The sequence below is a fragment of the Salvelinus fontinalis genome, chromosome 37 (genome assembly GCF_029448725.1).
Source record: "Salvelinus fontinalis isolate EN_2023a chromosome 37, ASM2944872v1, whole genome shotgun sequence".
NCBI classification, from domain to species: Eukaryota; Metazoa; Chordata; class Actinopteri; order Salmoniformes; family Salmonidae; genus Salvelinus; species Salvelinus fontinalis.
The window spans coordinates 28,925,393-28,942,309 of NC_074701.1; the positions used below are offsets into that span (position 1 = coordinate 28,925,393).

The following is a 16,917-nucleotide window of genomic DNA, read 5'->3' on the forward strand; positions in this document are numbered from 1 at the left end:
AGTTGTATAACTTTAGAGTTGCCATGGTAACATAACGTTTACGGAAGTGTAGAGCGCAACAAAATCAGCTGGACCAGCACGTAAAAAGAGAGTAAGATATAGTCATGTTTGAACTAGCAACACATCCCAAATGTGTAGACTGGCTTCACAGCCAGACAGACAGCTAAAGTTAGCAAGCCAGCTAATGACTCAACATTAAGTAACTTGTCAAAGCATCACAAAAATGTCAGGTGAGTTGCTAGCCAAGTAAAACTCCACTGTGTACTTGACGGTCAGTTGATGTGAAGTACATCGTGGAGTTAAGTTTTACTGGCTAGTTAGCTATCTAGCTACCACAGGAGGTTGGTGGCACTTTAATTGGGGAGGATGGGATCGTGGTAATGGCTGTAGAAGAATAAGCAGGATGGTATCAAATACATCAACCACATGGTTTGATGCCATTCCATTCACTCTGTTCCTTATAATGTCATTATTAATTAAGTGTTTTTCCTGCAGAGAAGAAAGGAAAGGCCACAGAAAGCAAAGGTAAAGACCAGACTTCACAGACCATCCTATGTATATCCTAAATATTGTACATTTTTGTGCTTTAGGCCAACTATTATCCTATGTATCAGCTTATGTTTTGAACTCCAATCATATATTTCATTTCAGAGGAACGCAGTTTGAAAGTATCCTATATTTTCCAGAATGGTGACAGATATGGGAAGTCATCATATCATATTGACACAGTAACATTAGATTTTTGATTCGAACTGTTAGAACCACGTGTTATAACCAGCTACATTGTGGGCTGTCATCACCAGAAGGTGAGTGCTGCAGGTCCACAGAGGAATATGTGTTGAGGAGTGGCATAGGCAAACATGGTTTCAGGGTGGGTACTTTGCTGTGAGTGGACAGTGCTCCCTCTATTCAATATGAAGGCAGAGGGACTCTGGAGCATCCCTCTGGGGCAATGTATGAAGGGGACTTGTACCACGGCACTGGGACATACAGATTCCCTGATGGGACCAAATATTGCAGAAGCAAGAACAGGTAAACCCATGACTTTAGCATGTTCACTTTTTCCTGTCATATGTAGATATAGGCTAGAAGTGAATGTTAGGCTAGGCCTATGGCTAACTATGGCTCTATTTGTTGTTTTTGACTAGGTTGGAGGGTGATGGGAAGTTCACAGATTCTCAGAGACTTGTTTGGACTGGAGGCATCCACAACAAGGCAGCTCCTGGCTTGAAACTTAAACTCAACATGTAACCCATGACATGATGTGAGATAACATAACTCTAATTCATCCTTTATTTCTTACATTTTATGAGCATTTATTGAATATACAGTTAAAGTCGTAAGTTTACATACACTTAGGTTGGAGTCATTAAAACTTGTTTTTCAAACACTCCACAAATTTCTTGTTAACAAACTATAGTTTTGGCAAGTCGGTTGGGAAATCTACTTTGTGCATGACACCATTCATTTTTCCAACAATTGTTAACAGACAGATTATTTCACTTAAAATTCACCGTATCACAATTCCAGTGGGTCAGAAGTTTACATGCACTAAGTTGACTGTGCCTTTAAACAACTTGGAAAATTCCAGAAAATTACGTCATGGCATTAGAAGCTTTTGATATACTAATTGACATAATTTTAAGTCAATTGGAGGTGTACCTGTGGATGTATTTCAAGGCCTACCTTCAAACTCAGTGTCTCTTTGCTTGACATCATGGGAAAATCAAAAGAAATCCGCCAAGACCTCAGGAAAAGAAATTGTAGACCTCCACAAGTCTGGTTCATCCTTGGGAGCAATTTCCAAACTTCTGAAGGTACCACGTTCATCTGTACAACCAATAGTACGCAAGTATAAACACCACGCAGCCGTCATACCACTCAGGAAGGAGACGTGTTCTGTCTCCTAGAGATGAATGTACTTTGGTGCGAAAAGTGCAAACCAATCCCAGAACAACAGCAAAGGACCTTGTGAAGATGCTGGAGGAAACAGGTACAAAAGTATCTATAGCCACAGTAAAACGAGTCCTTTAGCGACATCTGAAAGGCCACTCAGCGAGAAAGAAGCCACTGCTCCAAAAACGCCATAAAAAGCCAGACTACGGTTTGCAACTGCACATGGGGACAAAGATCGTACTTTTTGGACAAATGTCCTCTGGTCTGATGAAACAAATAGAGCTGTTTGGCCATAATGACCATCGTTATGTTTGCAGGAAAAAGGGGGAGGCTTGCAAGCCGAAGAACACCATCCCAACCGTGAAGCACAGGGGTGGCAGCATCATGTTGTAGGGGTGCTTTGCTGCAGGAGGGACTGGTGCACTTCACAAAATAGATGGCATCATGAGGATGGAAAATTATGTGGATATATTGAAGCAACATCTCAAGCCATCAGTCAGGAAGTTAAAGCTTGGTCGCAAATAGGTCTTCCAAATGGACAATGACCCCAAGTATACTTCCAAAGTTGTGGCAAAATGGCTTAAGGACAACAAAGTCAAGGTATTGTAGTAGCCATCACAAAGCCCTTACCTCAATCCTATAGAACATTTGTGGGCAGAACTGAAAAAGGCATGTGCGAGCAAGGAGGCCTACAAACCTGACTCAGTTACACCAGCTCTGTCAGGAGGAATGGGCCAAAATTCACCCAACTTATTATGGGAAGCTTGTGGACGGCTACCTGAAACGTTTGACCAAGTTAAACAATTTAAAGGCAATGCTACCAAATACTAATTGAGTTTATGTAAACTTCTGACCCACTGGGAATGTGATGAAAGAAATAAAGCTGAAATAAATTATTCTCTCTACTATTATTCTGACATTTCACATTATTAAAATAAAGTGGTGATCCTAACTGACTTAAGACAGGGAATTTTTACTAGGATTAAATGTCAGGAATTGTGAAAAACTGAGTTTTTGGCTAAGGTGTATGGAAACTTTCAACTTAACACATATTCAAAACACATATTCATATACATAACACATATTCAAAATAACAAAATTAGACTCCAGTGAGAGGGAGATTTTAAAGGCACCTAATAAAACGGCACATACAATGTCCTTGTTCTTCCCATAAAACTCCTGCAATGAGTCTCTTCATGGTCTCTTCAAGATTTCTGCCTGTAGCAAAGACTGAAGTAGTCAGTGAGTATATGACGGTGTGGTAAATGCCTCAGGGCACCATGCAATGAATGAGACATTTCTCTTACTTTGAGTCACACAGCCAAAAGTCCTCATTAGAGGTGATGAAACACAGTCAGTGTGTCTGTGTAAGCCTCAGTTAACCAATGCTACAGTATATAGAGCTTTTTCCACTACTGCAATCTTTTAATGATGCACAATGCATACATCTCTCCGCCATTTCCTTGTTGCTAAAATTCTAATAGTTCGCCTAGTTTCAGTTTTCATGACAAAACAAGCAGTCATTGTGTAGAGAATCATTGTGCCTTCTAAACCGCTGTGAAATAACTTTTCCATAACCAAAAATGTTGTATTTTCAGCGGTTTGAAACTGGTGTACAAAACCGAAAGTAAAAGAAGCAAATACTAAACTTAAGAACGGGAAGCTTAGAAATAGTGCACACAGAACAGATCTACCACTTATCAGACTTGCTTTCAATGCGAATGACAGATCTATAACTCATATTTCTATGTGAATTTGGCCAGGTCGCCCAAAAAGTTATATATTGCAGCTTTAACTGTTTATAATCAGCAAAGTAACCTAGATCAGTGGAGGAATCCATCAATGAATATTCTGTTTCTGGAATGCCAACAAGAATGTATTTTTACTCCCACCATTTACCATGACACAGTAAAGTGTGGTAGAATGTATACCATGTATACAGTGTCTATGCTTAATGTCTGCATTTGGTGTTAACTTTGTTCGCCAAATTCAGTTATGTGACGAATTTCTCAATAACACGTGTGTTGGTTATGCCTATAATTGTCTTCAGTAAATCCTCAAACCTCTGCTGAGAGAGCATAGATAACTTTGTTTCCTTTTATTTTGGAGTTTGGAGTTAAATTGTTTCTGGCTGGGCCTTTCTCAGAGAAAGAGGACTGGATATGACTTTGCCTACGCTTAAGTTCACGAATGTTGGTCCTTCCCCCTTTCAGCTAGCTTGGAGTGCCTGGGTCTGTTGATATGGGTGTGGAGGGGAGGGCTGGGGGTTGTTTGTGGTTGGAGGGGTGGGAGGTATTATGGCACATGTACTGCATCACCCATCCATCGTATCAGATCGGAGGAGAACATTCCCATACCTCCATACGCTTATCAGGGTGAGTGAGAACAGCACTCCACAAACACACAAAGAATGAGAACATTGTTCACAGGAAGGCCTTGATTTGTGGGAATAGTGTGACCTTCATTGAAACACGCATCTCTTGTTGAGCGTCTGAACTAGCTTTTCATCCCCAGTGGTCCTGTGCTGCAGCCTTCCAAGCACAAGGCAAGAACTTGTGACACTGGTAACAAGGCTATGTTACATAAGGAGGGGCAACACACAAAACTCCCTGATTTCTTGGAAAACAACCAGCTAGCTGTCACGCCCTGGCCTTAGTATTCTTTGTTTTCTTTATTATTTTAGTTAGGTCAGGGTGTGACATGGGGAATGTTTATGTTTTGTTGGTTTTGGGTGTTTATATGGTAAAGGGGTTATGGGGTGTAGTATATGGGTTTGTGTTGAGTGTAGATGTCTAGCGTTGTCTATGTATGTTTAGTTATCTAGGAGAGTCTATGGTTACCTGAATGAGTTCCCAATTAGAGACAGCTGATTTCGGTTGTCTCTGATTGGGAGCCTTATTTAGGGTAGCCATAGGCTCTCATTGGTTGTGAGTAATTGTCTATGTAGAACGTTTGTAGCCTGTATGTATGTGCACAACGTTTGTAGCGTCACTGTTGTTTTGTTCGTTTTGTTAAAGTGTTTCGTGTTTATTTTTGTCATCTTTTAAAATAAAAGAAGATGGCTTATTTTCCAACTGCTGCGTTTTGGTCCGTCAATCCCCCACACGATCGTGACACTAGCACATTTGGTTCCTTGGAAGTTGTGGGAATGTATGTTTTTGGTTTCACACAATTGCATTTTATTGATATCCTGGAAATTGTAAATATCCCAGATCATCCATGGCCTGCATACTCACCAGACATGTCACCCATTGAGCGTGTTTTGGATGCTCTGGATCGATGTGGACAACAGCATTTTCCAGTTCCTGCCCATATCCAGCAACTACTCACAGCCATTGAAGATGAGTGGGACAACATTCCACAGGCCACAATCAACAGCCTGATCAACTCCATGCGAAGGAGATGTGTCGCACTACATGATGCAAATGGTGGTCACACCAGATACTGACTGGTTTTCTGATCCATGCCCTTAACTTTTTTATAAGGTACGCTACATGACCAAAAGTATGTGGACACCACCTTGTCGAACATTTCATTCCAACTATCATGGGCATTAATATAGAGTTGTCCCCCCCCCCCCCCCCCCCCCCCCCCCCTTGCTGCTACAACAGCCTCCACTCTTCTGGGAAGGCTTTCCACTAGATGTTGGAAGATCTGCGTTCCAATTCATGCCAAAGGTTTTCGATGGGGTTGAGATCAGGGCTCTGTGCAAGCCAGTCAAGTTCTTCCACACCAATCTCAACAAACCATTTCTGTATGGACCTCGCTTTGTGCACGGGGGCATTGTCATGCTGAAACGGGAAAGGGCCTTTCCCAGACTTTTGCCACAAAGTTTGAAGCACAGAATCGTCTAGAATGTCATTGTATGCTGTAGCATTAAGATTTCCCTTCACTGGAACTAAGGGGCCTAGCCCGAACCATGAAAACAGCTCCAGACCATTATTCCTTCCTCCATCAAACTTTACAGTTGGCACTATGCATTGGGGCAGGTAGCGTTCTCCTGGCATCCGCCAAAACCAGATTTGTCTGTTGGACTGCCAGATGGTGAAGTGTGATTCATCACTGCAGAGAATGCGTTTCCACTGTTCCAGAGTCCAATGGCAGTGCGCTTTACACCACTTCAGCCGACACTTGGCATTGTGCATGGTGATCTTAGGTTTGTGTGAGGCAGCTCGGCAATGGAAACCCATTTCATGAAGCTCCCGATGAGCAGTTCTTGTGATGACGTTGCTTCCAGAGGCAATTTGGAACTTGGTAGTGAGTGTAGCAATCGTTTACAGACGGTTATACGCTTCAGCACTCGGCGGTTCTGTTCTGTGAGTTTGTGTGGCCTACCCAGTGGCGATTTTAGCATGTTAATCTTGGTGGGGCAAACAAACAAAAACAATTGGGGATGCATGCCAGCAAAGCCACTACACAACACTAAACAATACATTAATTGCACTATAACGGTGACAAACGGTGCCCACAAACTGTTAAGGCCTACATAAAGCTGTCCCAACAGCAGATTACCACTGCTACACCTGGCGATCAGCAGAGCCTTGTCTGGCAGCATAACAGTTAATTCAGCCTCATTTACTGCCTTTTAAAAAAACATAGCTGATATGGCTGACTTGTGGTTTCTACTGACAATTGAGATGTACAAACTATGGCATAAGGAGATGACAAGCGGATAAGAGGCAATCCGTAATTTCGATTAAGACATTAATGAGAGAGTTAGGACGGACGTAGTCAATATAACTATTTGTTCAGCACTTTTGAAATTTACAGCGACAGAATTCAGAACATGGGCCGTTCTTACAGTGTTCTACCTGTACACCAAGTCAGAACCGTAGGATAAATAAAGGGGGCATATAAGCAGACAATGAAAGCTCTTACAATATTTGATTATTACATTTGTCTTTAACAGGTTATAGGCTACATGTAAGAGGGGAAATATACCAAATTATTAGGGAGAGGCAGCTTACTACACAACATACATACACTTAGTATTACTTTCTTAGCTACAGTATACACATCTCCCTGGCATATTACATAATTTATGCAGCAGCATACAAGACATTTATGGACTCACCTTGTGCTGTGCTCACTTGAACAGGAAGGTGGTGCGGCGGTCCTTCGTGGGCAAATTTTGTCATCAAATTCTGGTATTCTCTGGATTTATGGTGCTTTCAAGACAACTGGAAACTCAAAAAAAAAACAAGGTTGAATCATGATGACGTCAGTGATCTTCAGGTCGTAGCTCTAGAAAGAGGCCCGGGTTCCTGACCTACAAGTCGAGTTTGATGACCGTTCAAAATGTATTTTCCCAGTCGGAGCTAGTTTTTTCCCAGAGTTCCCAGGTGTCTTGAAATCACTGAGGTCAGATATCCCAGTTCCGAGTTAACAGTTGTTTTGAGCGTAGCAGAAATCATGCATACTGGATTGACAGCATGGCCAATGTTTATAATTTTAAGCTTGGAAAAGAGACCCTTAAACCCAGAATAGAGACCACACACCCACTCCACTGAATAGCAGGCTATTCATGATTGCTTTGCAATTCTTACAGTTAGCCACTGATTCCTTCCAAACCACTCATTGTTGAATTTGCGATTTCCAACTTGTTGTGTAATGTTTATGTCCAATGGCCGATGAGCACCGATACGTTTTATGTATAATTTCTCTTCATTATTTCTCTTCATATGACAAGGATTAAAAATAATTTGCCAGTAGATTGTCAACTTGATTCATGATGATGACTGCTAAGATTTTGAAAGTATGATGTTGACATGATAAGTCCATGGATGGGTACTTCTAATGTAACTCTATGAAGTTCTACCCTTAGATTTGGAGGTGACGAAGTGTCCCCATGAGTGACAGAACACTGATCCAATCACGGTGCAACTAGAGAACATTACCAACCCCTGCGTATTTTCCACTGGCTGCCCCACCACCACAGAAAGCACTGAGCTAGGCTGAAACACTTGTATTTTGGAGCTGCCTTTCTCAAGAAAGCAAAAAGAGACCATGTTTGTATGCAGCTTTACTAACTGAAATATATTTATTTTTTACATTGTTTGCAAACTGATATGTGACATGCAATACAGGCAATTTGTATGTATTTTCTTTCTGAAAATGTTGGGCTCAAAACAGGTGGTCGGGAAAGCTCTAGCAGGGCAGAAATGTTATGAACTGTCTTGTTGGAAAGGTGGCATCCTATGACGGTGCCACATTGAGAGTCATTGAGCTCTTCAGTAAGGCCATTCTACTGCCAATGTTTGTCTATGGAGATTGCATGGCTCGGTGCTCGATTGTATATTGGCCGAAATAGCTGAATCCACTAATTTGAAGGCGTGTCCACATACTTTTGTATATATAGTGTATCTGTGACCAACAGAAGCATATCTGTTTTCCCAGTGATGTGACATCCATAGATTAGGGCAGCGTTTCTCAAACTCTGTCCCTGGGACCCCAAGGGGTGCACTTTTTGGTTTTTGCCCTACCACTACACAGCTGATTCAAATGATCAAAGCTTGATGATTAGTTGATTATTTGAATCAGCTGTGTAGTGCTAAGGCAAAAACCAAAACTTGCACCCCTTGGGGTCCCAGGGGATTAACCCTGGATTAGGGCCTAATGAATTCATTTCAATTGACTGATTTCCTTATATGAGCTGTAAACTCAGTAAAATCTTTGAAATTGCTTCATGTTGCATTTATATTTTTGTTCAACGTATATGCTTTTAAATAACATTCGTAAAATGTTCTCTGAACATTATTCAAGTTTCTTGTGGTTTTTATGGAACGTTTTCTTAAACTTCTTATGGATAGGGGGCAGTATTCTGAAGTTTGGATGAATGAGGTGCTCAAAGTAAACTGCCTGTTACTCAGGCCCAGAAGTTAGGATATGCATATAATTGGTAGTATTGGATAGAAAACACTCTAAAGTTTCCAAAACTGTTAAAATAATGTCTGTGAGTATAACAGAGCTGATATAGCAGGCAAAAACCCTAGGAGAATCCATCTGAGAATTTTTTTTTGAGCTCACCACTCATTATAATGGCTGTCTATGGGAATATCAATGGAATACCTCCCAGATTGCAGTTCCTAGGGCTTCCACTAGATGTCAACAGTCTTTAGAAAGAGTTTCAGGCTTGTTTTTTTGAAAAATTAGCTAGAATTTGAAGTTTTTCTAGGTGGCTCCCATTTTGGCTGTAGTGGTGAGGGCGCACACTTCGTTATTTATCTCCGCTAATGAACATACTATTCTCTGTCTTAAATTATATTGTTTATTTACATATTAGGGTACCTGAGGATTGATTAGAAACGTTGTTTGTGTAGGGAGTGCCTACTGGCGGCAGAGAAGTCAGGCACAGGAGAGCAAAAAATGATTTACAACGGCGCAGTTTAATAAACAAAACCACCGTACACAGAACAATAAATCAATGGGTAAACAAAACCCGGTACATACCAGGGTGACGTGTGGGCCCACAATAGATCAACCGGTCACGAACAGCAGACGGGACGTACAGACGCCCAGCGGGACACTGGATGGGAGCGGGCTCTGCACGTAACGCCTACTCAATGTCCGTGTCCAGCTCCCACACTACCGGTGCCACCAGGCAGGAGGCGGGGAGCATGGGAGTGGGATCCATGGGCTGCTCCTCTATGTCATACAGCCGGGACAATGCGTCTGCCTTCACGTTCTGGGAGCCTGGTTTATAGGAAAGGGTGAACACAAACGGGTGAAAAACATGGCCCACCTTGCCTGGCGAGGGTTCAGTCTCCTCGCTGCCCGGATGTACTCCAGATTGCGGTGGTCAGTCCAGATGAGAAAAGGGTGTTTAGCCCCCTCAAGCCAATATCTCCACGCCTTCAAGGCCTTGACGACAGCCAACAGCTCCCGGTCCCCCATGTCATAGTTTCGCTCCGCCGGGCTGAGCTTCTTCGAGAAGAAGGCACAGGGGCGGAGCTTCGGTGGCGTACCCGAGCGCTGAGAGAGCACAGCTCCTATCCCAGCCTCGGACGCGTCCACCTCCACTATGAACGCCAAAGAGTGATTCGGATGGGCTAGCACGGGAGCCGAGGTAAACAGAGCCCTCAGGCGACTTAAAGCCCTGGCCGCCTCAACTGACCACTGCAAACGTACCGGGCCCTTCTTCAGCAGTGAGGTAATGGGAGCCACTACCTGACCAAAACCCCAGATAAACCTCCGGTAGTAGTTGGCAAACCCTAAGAACCGCTGCACCTCTTTTACCGTGGTGGGAGTTGGCCAATTACGCACGGCTGAAATGCGGTCACTCTCCATCTCCACCCCTGAGGTGGAAATGCGATACCCTTGACGTACAGGTCATGCTCCTACAGGCGACCAAGCACCCTGCGTAACAGGGACACATGCTCGGCGCCTGTAGCGGAGTATATCAGAATGTCATCAATATACACCACTACACCCTGCCCATGCAGGTCTCTGAAAATCTCGTCTACAAAGGCTTGGAAGACTGATGGCGCATTCATCAACCCGTACGGCATGACGAGGTACTCATAGTGCCCTGAAGTGGTACTGAAAGCCGTCTTCCACTCGGCTCCCTCCCGGATACGCACTAGGTTGTAAGCGCTCCTGAGATCTAGTTTGGTGAAGAAGTGCATTGACTCAATCGCTGTGGCTATGAGCGGTAGCGGGTAACTATACCTCACCGTGATCTGGTTCAAATACCCGATAGTCAATACATGGGCGCAGACCTCCTTCCTTCTTCTTCACAAAAAATAAACTCGAGGAGGCGGGTGACGTGGTGGACCGAATGTACCCCTGACGCAGGGATTCGGAGAAAAATGTTTCCATAGCCTCCGTCTCCGCCTGTGAGAAGGGATACACGTGACTCCTGAGAAGTGCAGCGTCTACCAGGAGATTTATCGCACAATCGCCCCGTCGATGGGGTGCTAATTGAGTCGCCTTCTTTTTGGAGAAGGCGAGAGCCAAATCAGCATAATCAGGGGGAATGTGCATGGTGGACCCCTGGTCTGGACTTTCCACCATAGTAGCACCAACGTAAACCCCTAAACACCTCCCAGAGCACTTTTGCGACCACCCCGTGAGAGCCCTCTGTGGCCAAAATACAGTGGGGTCATGACAAGCTAACCAGGGTAGGCCTAGCACCACGGGAAACGCAGGAGAGTCAATAAGGAAGAGACTAATTCTCTCCTTGTGACCCCCCCTGCGTCACCATGCCCAGAGGAGCGGTGGCCTCCCTAATCAACCCTGACCCTAATCGTCGACTATCTAAGGTGTGAACGGGGAAGGGCACAGCCACGGGAACAATAGGGATCCCTAAACTATGGGCGAACGATCTATCTATAAAATTCCCAGCCGTGCCTGAATCGACAAGCGCCTTATGCTGGGAATGCGGGTAAAACTCAGGAAAAGTGACATACACAAACATATGTGCAACAGAGGGCCCAGGTGTCGGCTCACCTGGGGTGACGCCAGACCGCCATGCCTGCTGCCTCGATACCCAGAGGAACCAACCCGGCACCAACCGGCAGTGTGACCTCTGCGGCCACAGATGGTGCCCGAGCTGGAACCCCCTCCGGTCTCCCTGCGCACCGCCCCTCCCAGCTCCATGGGTATCGGAGAGGGGGTGCGGGGGGATGGAACCAACAGACCCCGGTCTGAACGTCCATGGGTAGCCAGCAGGTTATTCAGCCGGATGGACAGGTCCACCAGCTGGTCGAACGTGAGGGTGGTGTCTCTGCAGGCCAACTCCCGACGGACGCCATCGCGCAGACTGCAGCGATAATGGTCGATCAGGGCCCTGTTGTTCCATCCCGCGCCGGCAGCCAGGGTTCGAAACTCCAGGGCGAACTCCTGTGCGCTCCTTGTCCCCTGCCTCAGATGGAAGAGGCGTTCACCCGCCGCTCTACCCTCGGCCGGGTGGTCGAAGACGGAAGCGGCGGGTGAACTCCTCAAACTGGTCCACTCCAGGGTTTTCCCGGTGAGGCACGAGGTGAGGGCGGACACCCTCTCACGGCCCGAAGGAGTCCAGCTGCAACAGGAACCCCTGGCAGTTCGCAGCCGTCCCATCGTATTCCTGGGGAAGGGAGAGACGAATCCCACTGGGTCCAGGAGAAGGAGGGGCCCCTAGTGGAGACCCCGGTTGTGCTGGTGGAGGCGCTGGGAGAACTCCCTGTCTCTCCCAGCGGTCCATTGTCTGGACAACGCGGTCCATGGCGGTGCCAAGATGGTGGAGCATTGCTGCGTGCTCCCGGACGCGCTCCTCCACCCCTATACCCGGGGTACCTACTCCTGCTGACTCAATAAGTGAGGTCCGGAATTCTGTAGAGGGTTCGTACTGGCGGTAGAGAAGTCAGGCGCAGGAGAGCAAAAACTGTTACAATGGTGCAGTTTAATAAACAAAACCACCATACACAGAACAATAAATCAATGGGTAAACAAAACCCGGTACACACCAGCATAACGTGCACAAGCACTACAATAAACAATTCCGGACAAGGACATGGGGGAAAACAGAGGGTTAAATACACAACATGTAATGATGGAATTGAAACCAGGTGTGTGGGAAGACAAGACAAAACAAATGGAAAATGAAAGGCGGATCGGCGATGGCTAGAAGACCGGTGACGTCGACCGCCGAACGCCGCCCGAACAAGGAGAGGGACCGACTTCAGCGGAAGTCGTGACAGTTTGACTTGTTTGGACGGAGATTATTGGTAACTTTCGGAATTCATTTGTATGCATTTTGAACGAGGGAAACCGGTGGATTACTGAGTCAAGCGCGTCAACTAAACTGACTTTTTTGGGATATAAAGATGGACTTTATCAAACAAAAGGATCATTTGTTATGTAGCTGGGACCCTTGTGATTCCAACCAGAGGAAGATCTTCAAAGGTAAGGGATTTATTTTAGCGCTATATCTGACTTTCGTGATGCCTCTGCTTGGTTGGAAAAATGTTATGCTTTTGTATGCGGGGCGCTGTCCTCAGATAATCGCATGGTGTGCTTTCGCCGTAAAGCCTTTTTGAAAACTGACAAAGCGGCTGGATTAACAAATGAAGCTTTTAAACAATGTAAGACACCTTGTATTTTCATGAATGTTTAATATTACGAATTTTGAATTTCGCGCTCTGCAATTTCACCGGATGTTGTCGAGGTGGGGCGCTAGCGGCACGCCTATCCCAAAGATGAATGTTCTCTGAACAATTTGAGAACATGACTTTACATAAAACCATGAGGAAATGTTATCAAATCAAATCAAACCTTATTTGCCACATGCACCGAATACAACAAGTGTAGACTTTACCGTGAAACGCTTACTTACAATCCCTTAACCAACAGTGAAGTTATCCTGAAGTACTGAAATTCCCACAGAAGAACGTTGTTTCTTAATGTTCTCTGAACTATTTGAGAACATTCCCAATGTCAAACCAGTTGGAGAATGTTCCTAGAACATTACTAAAATGAAATATTACCGTGTTTGAACTTTTAGAAAACATTCTGTTAAAGTAATGAAATACCAAGAAAATAACTTTTTTTTGTCAAGTTCCTTAAATGTGCTGAGAATGTGCGAATGCCAAGCAACTATCCTGCAACATTCACAGAAAGTTGTGGGAAGGTTGTATGCACGACCTCACCAAGCTCTAAGAAACATATGTTTCTCAGAACGTTATGTGCTAGCTGGGCAGCCAGCTGAGATTGGAATGATTGGTGTTAACTCCTGGACAGTAGAACAGGAGCCATACTAATGTACTTGTATATCTGAAATGACAGCTAAACGATAAATGTACTGTAAGAGACCAAGTATGGATGTAAATGTATTCGTCCAAGATCACCCCTCATGTGGGCCTCCAACAAGTCACAGGCTCACTTGAATATGACCGAATGTGGAATGCATTGTTGCAATGGCCAAGAGTCGCATGCGCTCCTGCCTCAGCATGGTGTTCTCTTCAGAGTCAGATAACATCAGCCAAGCGTGACCCACCATGAATTCAACATTCAGTGAAATGGGAGTGTGAGATCTGAGAAACTGTGCCCGCTGGCATCACATAGTCACAGTGACGCACACAACACTGACGAATAATAGCCTTACCAGCTACAGTAGAAACGTTCACCCAACTAGCAAGACTGACACCAATGACACACTCATGATTTACACAACGTTGGGGAAATAGGAATCCTTGTGTGTGTGTATGAGTGACTCATAAACACATACACACAAACAAATATATGTGCAAATACACTACAACATCACGTGCAGTAGGCCTACTCAATTGCAAGCATAACACACAACACACATTGAAGCACATCATGCATCATCGTTTCAAACAGCAACATATACACAGTCTTTAAGTAAACTTAGCCAAATAATTGTATGGAATTACAGAGCCATATCCTGGCTACCTTATGCATGTCACTGTCCTGAGCAGACCAAATCCTGTGTCACAGCTCTGTTTTAGTTATCTTTCCTACAAAATGTGACTTTCAGGGTAAGGGGAAATCGAATCAGCTGTCCAATTTTCTCCTTATGAAGGACTGTCAAAAGCCCTCTATCTCTATCCCTCTCTCTCTCTCTCTCTCTCTCTCTCTCTCTCTCTCTCTCTCTCTCTCTCTCTCTCTCTCTCTCTCTCTCTCTCTCTCTCTCTCTCTCTCTCTCTCTCTCTCTCTCTCTCTCTCTCTCTCTCTCTCTCTCTCTCTCTCTCTCTCTCTCTGTCGGACCTCTCCCGCCATCATTCCACAAGGGCCCTTTTTGTGTGAAGGATCATCAGACTCATGGTTTATAGCGACGGATCGCAGGCCAGTGTTCAGGCGGAGGACAGAAAAGAGGAGTGCCTTGAACGCTAAAACTACACAACCCTGTTTGTTGACTAGGCAGGTGGGCACAGGAACCATGGAAAACGGCAAGTCAGATGGTAAATTCTGCTTCTATAACCAAGATGTCACATACGGTACAGGTATCACCAATATGGTTGATGGTTCTGTTTTTCTGATTTGGCGGTAGTCACAAAGTTCAGAGAGAGGCTGCAGTAAACCACTGTTGTTGATAAATATCTTTGGTGTGCTGTGAGTAACAATGATTGTTGTATATCTTTTGAACTAGTTACTTGGCCAACTTAACAGTTTTTATGAAACAAGTTGTTGATGGACAATTATTGCAACAGTTGGTATGATATGGTTCTCAGAACATGCTAGCTGGGTACTGACTCTTAAGTATGATACAACCATTGGAAAGACTTACATTTTACTTGTACATTGGTTGTCATGAATTTTTATCTACAGTGTTCTTCTTTCAGGAGCTTTGCAGTATTACTGCTCAGAATATGTCATTCCAGCACAAGCTCAAATGCATAATGCATGACAAGCAGACATTTAAAATGACCTTCACGAGGCTGCTCGTAGTTTGGACATTTGGTATTTGAACAGAAACAGACTCTTAATACATCAGGGTATTTCCATTATGGCACAACTGTTTGATTGTCTGATGACACAGAGCCTTTTCTACCTTTCATGTAGAATTTCAGTGTTTGGGTAACTTGTAGTGGTTTTACTGTGCATAGGCTGCATAGAGAGACGTTGTGTTGGACATCCCACATGACCATATGATTTACTGTGCATAGGCTGCATAGAGAGACGTTGTGTTGGACATCCCACATGACCATATGATTTACTGTGCATAGGCTGCATAGAGAGACGTTGTGTTGGGCATCCCACATGACTACATTATTTGCCTTTGTCACAGTCTATTCTCATATGTATCCTCAAAGAATGGTTTGTGTCTGAGTAATTGAGGATAATCTCCATAGTGATGTGTGAGTGACAGGGAGCTACTGTAAGTCCATAACGATGTGTGATTAACTGATGTTCTTGACTCCTAGAACAAGACCAGGAAATGGAGGAGGCCAACCTGGAGATTGCTCAGGTAACCCGCTCTATAGTCACCCCCCTTGCAAGAGACACTGCTGCCTATGAAGAGTATGTAGGATCAACACTACATTGTATTGTTTGTATATGGGTGTATTTAACATTTGTGTGACTGTCCTTGTCTATCAGTATTTTGTTACTTGTAATGTTTTGTGTTTTCTGTGGACCGCAGGAAGAGTAGCTGCTGCTTCTGCAAAAGCTAATGGGGATATGAATAAACACTGCCAGAGAAACGGAAATAGCTTTGACTACGGCCTGTCTCTAATCTTTATATGTACAGTACCAGTCGAAAGTTTGGACACACCTACTCATTCAAGAGTTTTTCTTTATTTTTACTATTTTCTAGTTTGTAGAATAATAGTGAAGACATCAAAACTATGAAATAACAGATGTGGAATCATGTAGTTACCAAAGAAGTGTCATTTTATATTTGAGATTCATCAAATAGCCACCCTTTGCCTTGATGACAGCTTGCACACTCTTGGCATTCTCTCAACCAGCTTAATCAGGTATTCACCTGGAATGCATTTTAATTAACAAGTATGCCTTGTTAAAAGATAATTTGTGGAATTTCTTTCCTTCTTAATGCGTTTCAGCCAATCCGTTGTGTTGTGACAAGGTAGGGATGGCATACAAAAGATAGCCCTATTTGGTAACAGACCAAGTCCATATTATGGCAAGAACAGCTCAAATAAGCAAAGAGAAATGACAGTCCATCATTGCTTTAAGACATGAAGGTCTTAAAGTAAGTTTCTTCAAGTGCAGTTGCAAAAACCATCAAGCACTGTGATGAAACTGGCCCTCATGAGGACCGCCACAAGAGAGGAAGACCCAGAGTTGCTGCAGAGGATAAGTTCATTAGAGTTAACTACACCTCAGATTGCAGCCCAAATAAATGCTTCCCAACATCAACTGTTCAGAGGAGACTGTGTATATCAGGCCTTCATGATCGAACTGCTGCAAAGAAACCACTACTAAAGGACACCGGTAAGAAGAACAGACTTGTTCATGAGCATGGATATTAGACGGTGGAAATATGTCCTTTGGTCTGATGAGTTCACAATCACCCGATCTCAACCCAATTGAGATGGTTTGAGATGAGTTGGACCACAG

General features: G+C 44.1%; 1 protein-coding gene across 4 annotated transcripts in view; it reads left to right on the forward strand.

The window, feature by feature from the left end:
• Positions 1-8: 8 nt before the first annotated feature.
• LOC129836480 (rho guanine nucleotide exchange factor 33-like) overlaps positions 9-16,917 on the forward strand; it is a 28,318-nt gene continuing 11,409 nt past the window's right edge. For 2 of the 4 annotated variants that reach the window (XM_055902739.1, XM_055902740.1), the window contains exons 1-2: positions 14,457-14,795; positions 15,759-15,802. In XM_055902739.1, coding sequence (XP_055758714.1) covers positions 14,774-14,795; positions 15,759-15,802 — 66 coding nt within the window. In that variant the 5' untranslated portion in view covers positions 14,457-14,773. Of the gene's footprint in view, positions 1,265-14,456; positions 14,796-15,758; positions 15,803-16,917 lie in introns of those variants that run through there. The other 2 variants (XM_055902742.1, XM_055902741.1) reach the window with 2 other exon arrangements.